The sequence below is a fragment of the Cinclus cinclus genome, chromosome 17 (genome assembly GCF_963662255.1).
Source record: "Cinclus cinclus chromosome 17, bCinCin1.1, whole genome shotgun sequence".
Taxonomy (NCBI): domain Eukaryota; kingdom Metazoa; phylum Chordata; class Aves; order Passeriformes; family Cinclidae; genus Cinclus; species Cinclus cinclus.
In genome coordinates this window covers 5,818,859-5,832,638 of record NC_085062.1, presented here as the reverse complement: position 1 = coordinate 5,832,638, position 13,780 = coordinate 5,818,859, and the positions used below count along the sequence as shown (strand labels likewise).

The window sequence follows — 13,780 nt, the reverse complement described above, 5'->3', positions numbered from 1 at the left end:
AACACCCAACCCTTGCTGGAAAATACCAGAAGCACTGACACACTGTGACTGCCTAAGCATCCCTTCTGCAAATTAATAATTCCATGCCCTAAAATGCAGAGACATCCACACGGAACTGTGACCACTTCTGTGTCTCCCTGGGCACAAGTTCTTTGAAGGCAAGGATTTAGGGGAGCACAGCGTCCACTTTATGGCCACACTGCACTGTTGCTGAGGGACCTCTGAAGCTGTAGCACCTGGATGGATTTGCTCAAGCATTTGGCTGTTTGTGTTGTTCATGCCTGTGGAAATATAATGCAATTTTGTGGTTTTTAAGTGATATGTCAGTGTAATTATGGTAATGGGAAGAGTGACTGTGTGAGTGTTATTGATGAAAACAATCAGGATGCCTGTCCTCAGGACTGAGATTTGAAAGCATGGATGGTAGGGACTTAGCAGCTGTGGAGTATTTTAAGCATGTTCTCAAAAGGAAGGTAAAGTCAGGCTAGTGAGAAAACTTTTAAAAATCTCAGATGTGATTCTTGGTTTGGTAGAGGTTTTGGGTTTGTAGTCAGTTTTCCAAATCACACGTTACAGCCATGATTCCTGTTTCAGTCCACTTTGCAAGACATAGGAATGGGTGCACTTTGATGGTGTTTGAGTCCGTGTTTCTGTCCAGTTCATTCATAAGATTGCAAAGCTGCTCATCAGCATGAAAACTGCAAGTTCATTTAGTCTTTGCTACCACTGTCCCTCTCAAGGCTTTGTTTGACACTGTCTTCAGCAACTAATGGGTTTGGTTTGTTCCTCTCTGTGTGTTTTGTGGAAGAAAAGGCTGGTAACAACCCTGTGACTGGTTTTGTGGTTGGTGTAGCTGAATACTTCCTGCCAAATCTCCAAAGGGATTTGAGATTTTCAGCATTAAAGAACATGTGTACCCTGGTATCAGTGAGGATCAAAGCCCTGGCATTGCTCATGTTTGCACTGTATGAATAAATATCATCGATGTGCGGAATTGGGCGAGGCATTTGGAAAGCAGGGTCCAGTTCCTGTTTTCCTCTGGGGCTACACAACAGATGTGCTTCTTTCCTAAGAATTTTTCTATTTGACATCTGATTCTATAATTTCTTGAATACTGACAGTTGTGTGATTCTACTCAGCCTTGCTAGGAAAGGACAGGAACTGTCCCTCACGCCAGTGGGTCATTCATGGGCAGTCATGTCAAGTGTGCACCATAAAATGTCACATCAGCTGTTGTGAGCTAAGTGACAAAGGGAACGTGGCCTTCAAGTGCTAAAAAAGGTAAAAAAATAGCAAGAACAAAGTGTCGGATTTTGTAAAGATTTCTGATGCACTTTTAAGTCGGTTCTTTCTTTTTCCCCCACGTTAATACTCTGAACTTCAGAACAATTGATGTTCCCCGAGTTGGCTTCTGCAGGCAATCCATTTTACATGTTTGACATTTGAGATGCAAGATGTCTGTAATGTGAAGATTTAAATGAGGATTGTTATTCTGACACGCTCTGTCCATCACGTCATTTTCCATTTGTGTTCCAGCAAGCGCGCTGCCCCAAAATGTCCTTATCATCTGGCAACAAACTGTGTAACAAAGGATCCTGTTTCAGAGGGCTTCTAATGAATTTGACTGTGCATTGAAACAGGCTGGTTTTTTAAATGCATGCTGTATTTTTATTTTTTTTTCTTCTGGGTTTTGGAACAGCAAGGAAGGTTTCTGGTATTCTGAGCTCTGGCTCTGACTTGTGTTCCCTCACCTGCCGTGATTATGATGGACTGCTCTGCATTTGATTTCTTGATCAGCAGCCACTAACATTAGAGTCATTAGTCAGCCTCACCTAGCCAAGCGCTGCACAGCTTTCCATTTTATCTTCCTCCAGCAGCAGTGGTGCATTTCATTGTTGCATATGTTCTCACTTACTGCTCTAATATGCCATAGCTTGGTACCAGTAGGGATGTGTGTGGACATGCACTGCATCAGCCACACCAGAAAGCGCCAGTGCCTTGCTCGTGGACATAAATTAGAGTTTGATGTGCCCCCAGTGAAGTGCTTTGTGCTGCTTCCTCTGTCTGGGGGTGTGTGTGCCCATCTCACGTGGAAGTCAGGCCCCGTGCTGGTCTGCAGTGACAATTCTGATGAAGCCAATCTGGGTCCTCACTGCTCTAGGAAGAAATCCACCTGTGTACCTGATCTTAGGAGGTAAAGTCTTTCATGACGAACCATGCTGCCATGTAATAATAAAACTGGTGAGTGTTTACTGACTGCTTATAGTAATTTTTCCAGTTTCTGGTTCACAGGAGCCTGTAACAGAGCAGTTTTGCTTTCATTTGTCCAGGTTCTGATGGGTGTCCTGTCTGTTCTAAGAAATTTACTTCCACAGGGCATCAGAGAATTATTCTACATCCATATTTGTTCTGTCTTTCTAGATAAGCATTAGCTTGTCATCTTGTCATTTTTTCCTCCTGTATCTCCTAAGCAGCAAATCTGTCCTTGAGTTCTGTTCTCAAAGCCTGGTGTGACTCTTTCTTGCAGAAGACATGAGTTATAAGAAAAATAGAAATACTTCTGCAGGTACCATGCAGGTTTCCCCACTTACATGTCAGACCAGGGCTGAGGTGCTGCTTAAGAATCTGAATCAAAGAAACATCCTGCTGGGAGAGGTAGAACACTCAGAGAAATTATGTGTGATGTCCTTTGAAACTCTTTGTCTGTATATATACATACATACATATATATATATATATATATATATATATATATATATATATATATATATATATAATGCCTGTATATATACATTTATGCTTATATATTTATTTATGGTTCTATTTGTGTTTGAATTTATGCATTTATTGTGAGTGTTTTACAGTTTTCCTGGAAATTGGAGTTGGTGCTCAGGAAATTGTTTCAAATGTGACCTGATTGCATTGTGCACATATATCTATATAAATAAATAAATAAATAAATGTATATGTATGCTGACCTTAAGGCAGGAGAGAAAGACGCATAAGGCAGAGGAAGGCTGACTGTATCACGTGCAGCTTTGTCCCCATTCCTTTTTCCTTCACTGGTTCTTGATGAAGCCCCCAGGCATCTCCCCTCAGTAAGGGGAAGGAGGGGCATGCACCTGGCTGGAGAAATGGGTATCAGCACCTGCTGGAATTTTACCAACAGAGCTGTGCTCCCAGGGATCTCACTGGCACAAAAGAGTCCTGACTCAGACCTGCAGCAATGCCTTTCTTCCCTGGCCAATGTGCCCTCTGTTCCCTGTGCCCCATCCCATGCAGGCATTGCCCTTCCCATACAGGGCCTCTCTTCCTGCTGCCACAGGCAGGGAGGGATGGAGAGGTCACCACCAGAAACCTCTCTGTGCCTCCTCCCTTTCCCAGGGCATTACCCAGAGCAATGTTTCTCTCATGTCTTCCTTGCTACAGCAGTGCTGTCAGGTAATTCCCCCAAACTGACTATGCTGTGTCTTCCTCCAGTGCAGAATCAATACAATTCTATGCTGCATTTGAAGCTTTTAGCTGCAAAACCCATTTTGCTGTGTTTCCCACGTTATCCTTTGAGTGCTGCTGTTGATTATAATTAATGCTTATAACATCCTCCATTGTGTCAAAGAATATTCCACAGATCAATTAAGTTTCACAACACCTTTGAGGTGATGGTAAAAAATGGTACATTTCTAATTGCTGTTTTCTCCTTCTAGAGGTGTCTCTGTTTTACTAGAGGGTGCATGATTAAGGGAAAAGGTTGATTTCTATAAAGCAGGTTGATATGTTGTGTTCTGAGGCTGTGAAGTGCTGAGGGCACTCACCTTCTCCAGTGCTGCCCAGTGAGCTAGAGGTGCAAGCACAGCTGCCTTTGCTCGTGTGTCCATTCCTAGCTTTCAAGATAAGTCTGCTGCACTGCACTAGAAGTGGTGGATGTACTGGAGTGTTTCAGGAACTGGAAAAACCCAGTTCTAAGGCCAAGTGAGGGCCTTGAGCTTTTTTCAAGCATGTTTTTGAGAAGCATTTGCAATATGTCAGTGTGACACTGTAGTCCAGTATAAAGTTATAAAAGCTGTATGTGGTTCCTTCTGTCATTGTTCTGCTGTTGTTTCTCACTCCTGAAAACATTTTTTTTTTCTTCTGAAAAAGCTATGAAGGCTTGGGAAGTCTGTATTTGAATATATATAATGAGAAGGAAGAGAGGGAGTTGCAGAGACAGTCCTCGGTGGCATTCGTCTGTGAGTGGTGATTATGTAGTTGCATCTAAAATATATTTCCCACCCCCGTTCAATTAGCAGCTCAGTGTTTTAATGGACAGAGCCTACAGCTGCAGAAATCCGTCCCCTAGAGAGATTCCAGCACCTGGGAGCAGTCTGCAAAGCCTGGCAGTACCATTCCTCATTAGAAAGGGAGGAGATCTCCTCATGGGAGCATCCTACTGCTGTTAGGAGCTGCCTCCAGAGGATTTTTGTGGGGGAGGCAGGGCTGGAAAGGAGGAGTCTGAGCCCAAACTAGCATCTCAGTTTTGCAAAGCAGTGATGCCTTGATCCAGTGAAGCCTGTGTTTAGCTTTAAATACATGAAAAGGAAAACGAAGAAAGTGGTATGTGTTTCTTCCCCTCATCTCCTTCCCTCTTTTATCATGGGTAAAACTTAAAAACTGTATTTGAAATATTTCTTCCAAGGCTTATTTCATTGCAAAGATACTGAATTTCCTTACCTTAGTCGTGTCCTTCTTTTATTTTAGTTCCTAGACCAAATTTATTCCTTGTTATCCTAAGATATGCTTTTCAGTGGTACAAGATGTGAACTCAATATGTATATAGGATATGTCCCATCCTGTGTACAGGAGAGCTTGGCTGTTTCCAGGCTTGGCTCTGGGAAATATAATCAGGAAGTTGTATTTTATCAGGTAACTTGAATTTATAAATTGAAAGATCTTGGTGTATAAATACCTGCATCAACAGAGGATGGAAGTGCCCAGCCAGGAGTATCCAGGGCCCTGTGTGGCTTTTGTAGAGCTTTGAGACCACTTCTAACTAGAGAATGATTCAACAGAAAGTCTTCAGAAATTACAGCTCCAAATAGAGAAGTACTGGAATTTCATGCAGACATGAAGTGCCATGTGTTTGATGCTAATAGATAAATTTAGAATGTGAACTTGAAGACTAAGAACTGCTTAATCTGTGTAAATGTGTTATGAGATGGACTCTGTAATAGTTAATCAATGGCTGATTTTTTTTGCTTTAATCTCTCCATGCAGGACACCAGCCATGATCGGATGCTCTTTTGTGGTGGACCGAGAGTATTTTGGTGAGATTGGCCTGCTTGACCCTGGCATGGAGGTCTATGGAGGAGAAAACATTGAATTAGGCATGAGGGTGAGTAACAAAGAGACCCTGTGCAGTGTCCATGTGCAGAGAGTGCTGGGGAGCTTGTGGCCCAGCAGAGCTGCTGTCTGACTGATGGGCCATTATGCTGGAGTAATTGATGCTGCAACACCATCTGGAGGTGACAGTGCTAGTAAATGAATGTTCCTGGCCTTACAGGCCTTGAGAGAACTGATAACAGTCAGGAATTTGCTTTATTAGTTCCTCCTGTCAGTGTCTGAACCCAATGAGAAAGGTTTTCCCCTTTCCCAGTATCTTTCCTTGTGCAAACAGCCACTCTAAGTCTCCACGTGCTCATTGCCCTTAGCTGGGGTTGTACATTTGTGGTCTAACAGATGCAATACCTACAGAAAACTAAGGCCAGGCTGGTAGAAGTCAGTTGTAATGTTCATCATACACATAGATCATACATTATGAATGCTGGCACTTTTTACAGCTCTAAGATCTCTAAGTTCTTTGGAATAGGAGCTACAGGGTGCAGGTATTCGATCCTGTTGGACACATCAGTGGGAAGTGTGTAGAGATGACTTTGGAACAGCATCAGTCCCTGTGACCTGGACCTAAAGGAGATTTGATACCTGTGATCCTTTGCCCTTGTTTTCCAGGTGGTGCTTGCCAGGAAATCCTCCTGAAGCCCAAGGAACTTGTCTTTGCTTAGCATTTGAAAATTAGGCCACTTAACGTTGCATGAACAGAGTTTCCTCATTATAAAGCTGACTGTTTAATTATCTTCTCTTTACTCTTTATCCCCTGCTTTCCAGTAACATGTCCCTGGTGCATGTAATGTGCTCATTAAAGCATATATTCTGCTCATGGTGAAACACTGAACACCAAATTAGTCCATTCTTTATCTGGCTCTTTTTTCACTTTTCTAAAATGGCTACAAACTCCTTCACACCATTGGACTGAGGAGGAAGGTCACTGCAGCAAGAGTTTATTTTCACATATGGGTGTGTATTTGTTATTCCAGCATTGCAAGAGGGATGGGGTTTGTAATGGGACTGTGTGAATGCACTGCTTATACTTTAAGGTTCAGAATTCACATAGGGGACAGAAAAACTGCTACCACAAATCATCCAATTTTCCTTAAGAGGGTCAGGCTATTACCAGGATTGTGTGAGCTTTCCTTTATCATTGTGCAGGGCTTTGAGCTGTTTGAAACTTTTTCCACATGGCTGCTTCCAGAATAGATTGAGCACTCTGGCAAAACTCTGGCGTGGTTGATGAATAAGCCTCCTAAGAAATCTGAAAGCTGTCGCTCTTCTTAAGACCAGGAGAACTTGCTGAGTACGATTAGGGCTCCTGGTAAACAAAGGCAAAGGTTTTAATAGGATTATGAAATAGCACTTGCTTGAAGAGACAAGGATTTGAGGTGAGTGAGGATAGGTTTTCAGGGATAGGGGACCTGTTAAAGCCAGCAGAAACCTTGGATCTTGAAACAAGCTCTCTTTCTTTGGGTTTTATTTTGGTTGGGGCTTTTTTTTTTGCCCTATAGAAAAGCTAACCTACTGTTTAGAAAAGGTTTTATGAAAGTACAAGAGTATGAATTTGTTGTGAAATAAGCTGTGTGTCCATAGCAGAGGTCTGTTACTCTGTGTTTCCAGCCTGGATCCATCATGGTAAGTAATATACAGTGTCTGCCTCCTAATTTGCAAATCCTATGTGTGATCCCCTCCTGTGTGTCTTTCAGAGCTGTCAAAAACTAACAGTGTGAAAATGCATAGGAACCTTCTCCCTTCTCTCTAGGCTATTTATAAAACCACTGTGAATTTACCAAGTTGGGATTTTTTAACTCCAAGTAAATTGCAAAAAATCACTTCTTTCCTAAGGCCTGATGCAGTGACCTGTGCAGGGCTATTTGGTGCATCCCCCACACCTGCACAGAGAGATGCTGTTGACCATGTGTGACTGCTTGTGTGAAGCAATGAAAGATAGAAGAAGGAAGGAATAAATGAATGAATAAGCAATGTACAAAAACTATTACATAATAATAAATAATAAGCTGTAGGGGAAGTGGTGGCCCATGCTTGGCTGAAAACAGTCCCTATTTGAAAAATCTGTAACGATAATCCTTTCTAACTTTTTTTTGCAAACTATTATTATATTACTGCTGAGACAAAAGGGATTAGGCTTGGAGTGCCTGAAAGAGATTACATTGCATCTAGTGAACCCTTGTTTAAATTGTTTTAATAAAGTGAAATAGGGAAACTCAGTGAAACTAATGAGCTGATTTGGGAGGATACTGTTTGATAACCCAGCTAATTCCCATGAAATCTATTATTTATTTAAAAATCATGATCTTGGGTATTCCATTGTTGGCTTTGACCTTTTCTAAATTCTATAGATGGAAATATTTAAATAATTAACTTAAGTGATTTTCTGTTCTGAACAAGCAGTGCAGCAACAGACTGGGGCTGCCTACTATGCCTCCTGAAAATATTTAGGGCTCTGCAGCTGTTTTTAAAACCCCTATTATTTTTTTAATAAACTTGACTGTGGTTAGAGCTGCAGCATTCTCCTGATGGGGTGACTTTACACTGAAGCCAATGTGTGTTTGCCAAGAGAGGGAGATTCTGGTTTGGCTGAGAAAAAGCACCAGCTGTACTGGGAAATAAAAGGGAGATGGACAGGTTTGCAGGCCTGTGATAGTAAGATGTACACTTACATAATGTCACCTTGTGCTGTATTTTTAAAGGTGACAGTTACACCACCAGGTGGATAAATGGGGGGAATTCTGTTAGGACAAAGGGTGCTGTTCTCTCCCTGTTCTCCAACCAGCTACTGAAGCTGATGGGGGTTATTATTAACACCTAAACACAGGAAATTACAGCATCCAGTCTAGGCTGACTCCTCTGTGGATGAGTTGCCCTTCATGAACACAGGCTGAAGAAGACACTCTAAATTCAGGGTAGATCATCTTTGCTGCTCCTGAACATCAAATGGTCTCTCTGACCTGTAGCACAGAGAGATGTCCCAATAGGAAGAGAAATTCAAGCATTGCTTGAATGTGGAAGAAAACAGGGATCCCTTTAAGTGAGGGTCCCAAATCATGACCCCATAAGAAACCGCGTGTTTTGCAAATGTTATGTGAGTTCCATTCCTAGTGGGAGCTACAGACACTCTTAATAATTTAGAAAGGGATCATATAAACATTAAAAGCCTAGTTTATGATTTAACCTAATACAAGCAGTTTATGATGCATCTTTTTATAGTGAGTCATTAATCATTGCACTAAGGATCCCTCGCTTCCTCTGGTGCTCCAGTGATAAGGTGAATGAATTGCTGCTCTTTTTACTTTGTGCCCATCAGCTGTAATGGTGGGTGGGAAGAGATCAAGCATTTATTTTAAAGGATGCTCTAGCAGAAATTAAATTCTGTTTCCACCATTAGGAATCCAAACAAATTCAATTAAAAAGTGTTGCCACACTGATAACTGCAAGTTAAGCTCCTTTTCCTTTACGGCCAGCATCAGACTGCTTTATTCTCAGTAGCACTGTGTCAGCATCAGCAGGTGTGTGCCAGGTAACTTTGGCCAGTTTTGTGGCCACTGTCAGTGGAATGTCTCTGGGAGCACAGAGCTCCTCAGGATTGAAAAGAGGTGACCCCAGCCAGGCTCCAGCTCAGACCCCATGTGCTCTCTGGTGTTGTGATTTAGTTGGTGATGGAGGCCAAGCTGAAACCATGGGTTGTGTAAACAGAAATGCAGTCCCACCTCTGGCTTACAAGTACTGTGTGTACTGTAAAAACAATCATGATGCAGATGCACCAAAATCTCTTTATGAGAAATGAAGCTCATTACCTAATGGGCTTCCATACACAAGCAAATCATTATACTTTCCAAACTTATGTTATATGCCCTGCCTTTACTTTCTTTAAAAATAGATGAACTACATTTTTTTCTGAGCAGAAATGCTAATGGAAGATTGTTGAGTAGTGAATTTTTGACCTCATTTTATTACCTTTAACTAAAGAGATTTAGATACCTTTGAGCAGTCAGTGTTTTAAATGCAGATTCCAGACTGGTATGCTGTAATAAAAATGTCACAAGGTTTATGTATAGCAAACTTTAATTCTGAATTCTGGACAATGCTTTTTGCTCTGTGTGATTCATGAGGCCAGGTCCCTAATCTTAGAGCTAAATAGAAACTCAGTTCTGGTGATTTACTCAAAATTCCAGCATTTTTTCACACAAGCTGTGGTAAAATACAAGTGAAAATTGTACAAAAATAGATGTTAATCAAAGTGCCCTATTATGGTGAATCTGAAAATACTTCGTTTTTATTTTGACCTTTCCCCACATGTAATTTTTAGTATAAATTAATTCAGTTTTGAATTAAAAGTCTTAAAGCCTACTAGTTCAAAGATGCTTAATCACTTAAATGATATTAGCAAAACCCCACAGTTGCTGACATCTGAAAAAGTAGCATGCTCTGTCCTTAGACATGCCTGTTCACATTGGAGTGCAATAAATCAGCATTTTCGGTGTGAAGTTAAATGCTATTAAAATGTTTCTGAGCAGCTCTACACTGCCTAAGCAAAATCCTAGTAAGTGATGTAATCTGCTGTTACTGGAAGTTGCCCCAACTGCTTGGGCTGCAAAGATCTCAGTGACAAAGCTCCCAGGTCTCACCCTCCAGACAAAGTGTATAAGGAAAGGTGTCCCCTTTTTCCATCTCCAGTTTAATTTAGCAGTTTTAGAGGTATTTCCTAAGGGAAAAGAATGCTAAGCTTGTCGAGCCAAGCATTAAGAAATCATGGAAGGACTGAAGTTGTGGTGCCTGGATTACATTAATTCAGAGCTCCCTTCCCTCCTCAGAGCAGGGATTGGAGCAGCTGGTTCTGTGGTGATGTGCGTAAGTGATGAGCCAGGTCCTCAGCACTTCCAAGGGTTCAGCATCTTCTTATTCCACTGGAGTTGCACAGACTCAGGATGAGATTAGGCTTGACACCTGAGTACAGCAGTAATGCATTGTGCCTGGAAAAGGAGACACAAGGAGACACAAAGGCTTCGTGGCAAGTGAAGGAGCTCGTGCAGGTGTTAAATCCCAGCCTGCTGCACCCTGGGTTGTCCCAAACCACCCAGGGTCACTGCTGGTGGCTGCCCAGGGCCAAAGTGTGCAGTGGCCAGTTCCATGGGCTGCAGAGAGCAGTTACTGTGTTAACACCTGGGAGGGAGCTCCCTGCAGTCCCAGGGGCTCTGATCCCAGCTCTGAGCTCAGATCCTGCCCCGAAACAGATCCAGTGCTGCCAGCAAACAGGAAGATGGTGGGAAAGTAGATGAGGGCAGGCTGTTTCCAGTGATAACCAGCACTGGGGACAGGGTTCAGATGTCTGACCTCAGCCACATTTCAAACCAGAGGGTTTTCTCTGTAAAGGGTCTTCCCCACATGAAAGAACAGGATGTGCAAACTGTAAAGCAAAGCCAAACTGCTAAAACATGGCCCTGGGCCCGTTCTGATGAAGTTGAGTGCTTAAGTTCTTCTCTGACCAGATTATTAATATAGTCTTTATTGTATTTTTGATGTATGATCCTGGTTTTGGGGACAGAACCCACATCCCTGTCTGCAATTTCTTTGAACCATACTGTCCTCTTTTCTTTCTTATTTTCTTCATTATTTTTCTTTTTATTAAATTGAGGGTAACTTTAACCTAGCATGAAAAACAATGGTTTCATCAGAACACAGCACAGTGGTGCTCTAGCATGAAATTGCCAGTGCACTACAGGACTGGAGCTTGTGAGTACCCTTAAAAACACTCTCTAAAGTGGGAGCATTGGAAATAGCTCAGAAAAGAGCATCTGGCCATTTGGCTTCCATATCACATCATGCTCCATCGAGTGTAACACTTTATGTTACAAACCCTTTCATGTACCAGGGCACTATCAAAGCACAGGGCTGGAAATTTCAGAAAGAGATCAACAGCAAAAGAACTGAGGAAAGAAAATGCTTCCTTAGTCTTTGCCACTTTCTTCTTGGCCACTTTCCTGCAAGCTTGATCTAAATCTGACACATGTTCCTCTTCAGAGGCAAGTGTGAACTGAATGAGAGAGGGGTGGGGAAAATGAAGAGGAGTGTGTTAATTGTGTTGAGATTGAAATAGGTTTCACTTGCCTAATGATGAGTCTGAACCAAACACTAGAGATGAGCTACAGCTGTTCAGAAACTTTCTGATACAACATATTCTGTGTTGCAAAGTAACAGCTTATCCAGAACTCCCAACGGTCTGTAGGACTCTAAATTTTGATGCTGATTACTGAAAGCCTGGCTTGGGCTGTTTTGTACCCAGAGGTGTCCAACTGTCAGTCTTTAGCTTGGTCCCAGCACACCTGGCAAAAGATTTCTTTGAGTTTTCCTGGAACCATTTTGAATCTCTCTCAGAACTCTTCAAACAAACAAACAAAAAAATAAAACAAAAAACCAAAGCGCCGGTTCTGTGGAAAGCATCCTTTTCCCATGCAAAAAAAACAAGATGTGAAAATGATCCAGGATAGCAGCTGCTCCTCAGTTGGTTCTCGATTTTTGGGGGAGGTGAAATGTTTAATCAGGAATCTTCAGGAAATATAAAGGGCTATTAGGATGAGAGGAGTCCTTTCAGCCCAGATTTCTGCAGCTGGAGCAAAGATTTGGCTTGGAGCAGTGTCCTGTGTGGTCACCCCCAACCCAGACCAGCAGCCTGGGTAAGTTCTGGAGGAGCACCCAGTGGATGTGTGGGTCACAGTCCAAACTGCTTCCCTTGGCAGTGACCAGGGCTAATGTGTGCTTGTGTTGGTCTCCCCAGTTACCTCCAGATAAACAACCCCACTTGGCAAAGTGCTTTTCAGCCTTAGGGCTGAGCTGTCAAGCTCCTCCAGGCTTGAGTGCAGGTCTGGAGGTGGGGTTGTAGGTGTTGAAATGTACAGCTGAGGTGTTACCCTTGCAGAAGTGTTCAGGTCACCATTATTCACGATGTTAAACATCACCACTGGCAAGTGGAAGTTTTTTTGTCATGGGGGCATGAGGGTGAGAGAGCTGATGTTTGAGAGCTGTAGGTTTGGAGGGATAAGAGTTGTGGAGCCTAAGTTTGCTTGGCTGTTTTAATTCTGCCTGGAAGAATTTGTGAGGTAATGCGACATGATTTTGCTGCACCTTTTTTGGTCTGCTAAAGAAATCTCTAACTGACTAATAATCATCCTTGCACTAGTGTCACCTGAATGAGGCAGAGCATGTCGAGCTGACCTGTGTGACAGGTACCTCTGAGCTGAGGGGCAGGAGGAGGGAAGGAATACTGCACGTAGCTGTGTTGTTGGATTAAGGTCCACTCCTTGGTGCCAAGTTTATCATTATCTGCATTGTGTGTAACACATGGAAAAGAAAAGGCAGCTTAACACTGAGCTTGAAAGAGCATTTTCTGCAGAAGGCAGCAGCAGATTAGCCAGCAGTGAGGTGCAGTTGGTGCCTCTCCTCCAAAGAGCTCCCAGAGGAGTGAGACCTGGCACCTCCTCTTAGAGGAGCCAGAACAGGGCACAGGGAACAGATCCTTATCTGGCTAAGCACAGACAGAAAAATAACTCAAAAAACTTCATTAAAACACTTAGAGCAACAAAATTTCAAGATACTCTTAAATATTGTTTTCTACACAGCAAAAATAGGGAAACCGGTTGACTGAAATGTTTTATTAGCACGATTATTGTAACACAAGCTCTGTGTGTAGTTTCACTGCTTGCATGCTGCAGCCAGTCTAGATTCACATAGATAAATTCCCTCTGCATCCTCATATGTCACTGTTTCTCTTCCATGAACATCAGATTAGATTTCATGGCAGTGTTAGACATATATTTAATGTGCACAAAAGCATTGGTCAAAATGCCAATTGCTTTCCATTGGTAGTTTTCTTTCAACATAATGGAAAGGTGTTAGCTACTTAAAAGAGAGGGAAAACAAACACAAAATGACATAACTGTCATTTCTATTTGTATTCTAGGCTTAGAAAAAGCAGATCTCACTGAAAAAATCATATTTAATATGACATACAGAATTTATAGCATGAGAAATGCAGCCAAGGAGAACCCAGAGAAGCAACAAAATAGATTTGCAAAATCTGGTGTGGGTGCAACTGCATATCACATAGTCAAGTGTTTTGACTCTGATAAAATAATCTATTCACGTGTTTTAGTAAAACTGTAGCTGCATATTTCTACCTAAAATGCCATTTAGATTTCCTCTGTGTCTCTGAGAGAATGCCATTTGCACAAATATCTTTCTATCATAAGAAAAGCAAATGATTCAATAACCTCAAAGTAGATCATGTCTGTAATTCCTGGCACACTCTGAGGAAGCAGATAAATGAGTTTGGATTCATTAAACCAAGGGGAAACTGAGGCAGAAGGCTCCAAAGATGTCCTCATGGGATGTCTGAGAGTCATCT

The 13,780-nt window shown here is 42.1% G+C and overlaps 1 protein-coding gene across 1 annotated transcript in view; it reads left to right on the top strand.

Annotated features, from left to right (window-relative positions):
• Positions 1 to 13,780, top strand: part of GALNT9 (polypeptide N-acetylgalactosaminyltransferase 9) — a 123,839-nt gene that overhangs the window by 59,196 nt on the left and 50,863 nt on the right. Inside the window, exon 6 of the mRNA XM_062504501.1 lies at positions 5,251 to 5,368. Within this exon, the coding sequence (XP_062360485.1) occupies positions 5,251 to 5,368 (118 nt within the window). The remainder of the gene's footprint in view (positions 1 to 5,250; positions 5,369 to 13,780) is intronic.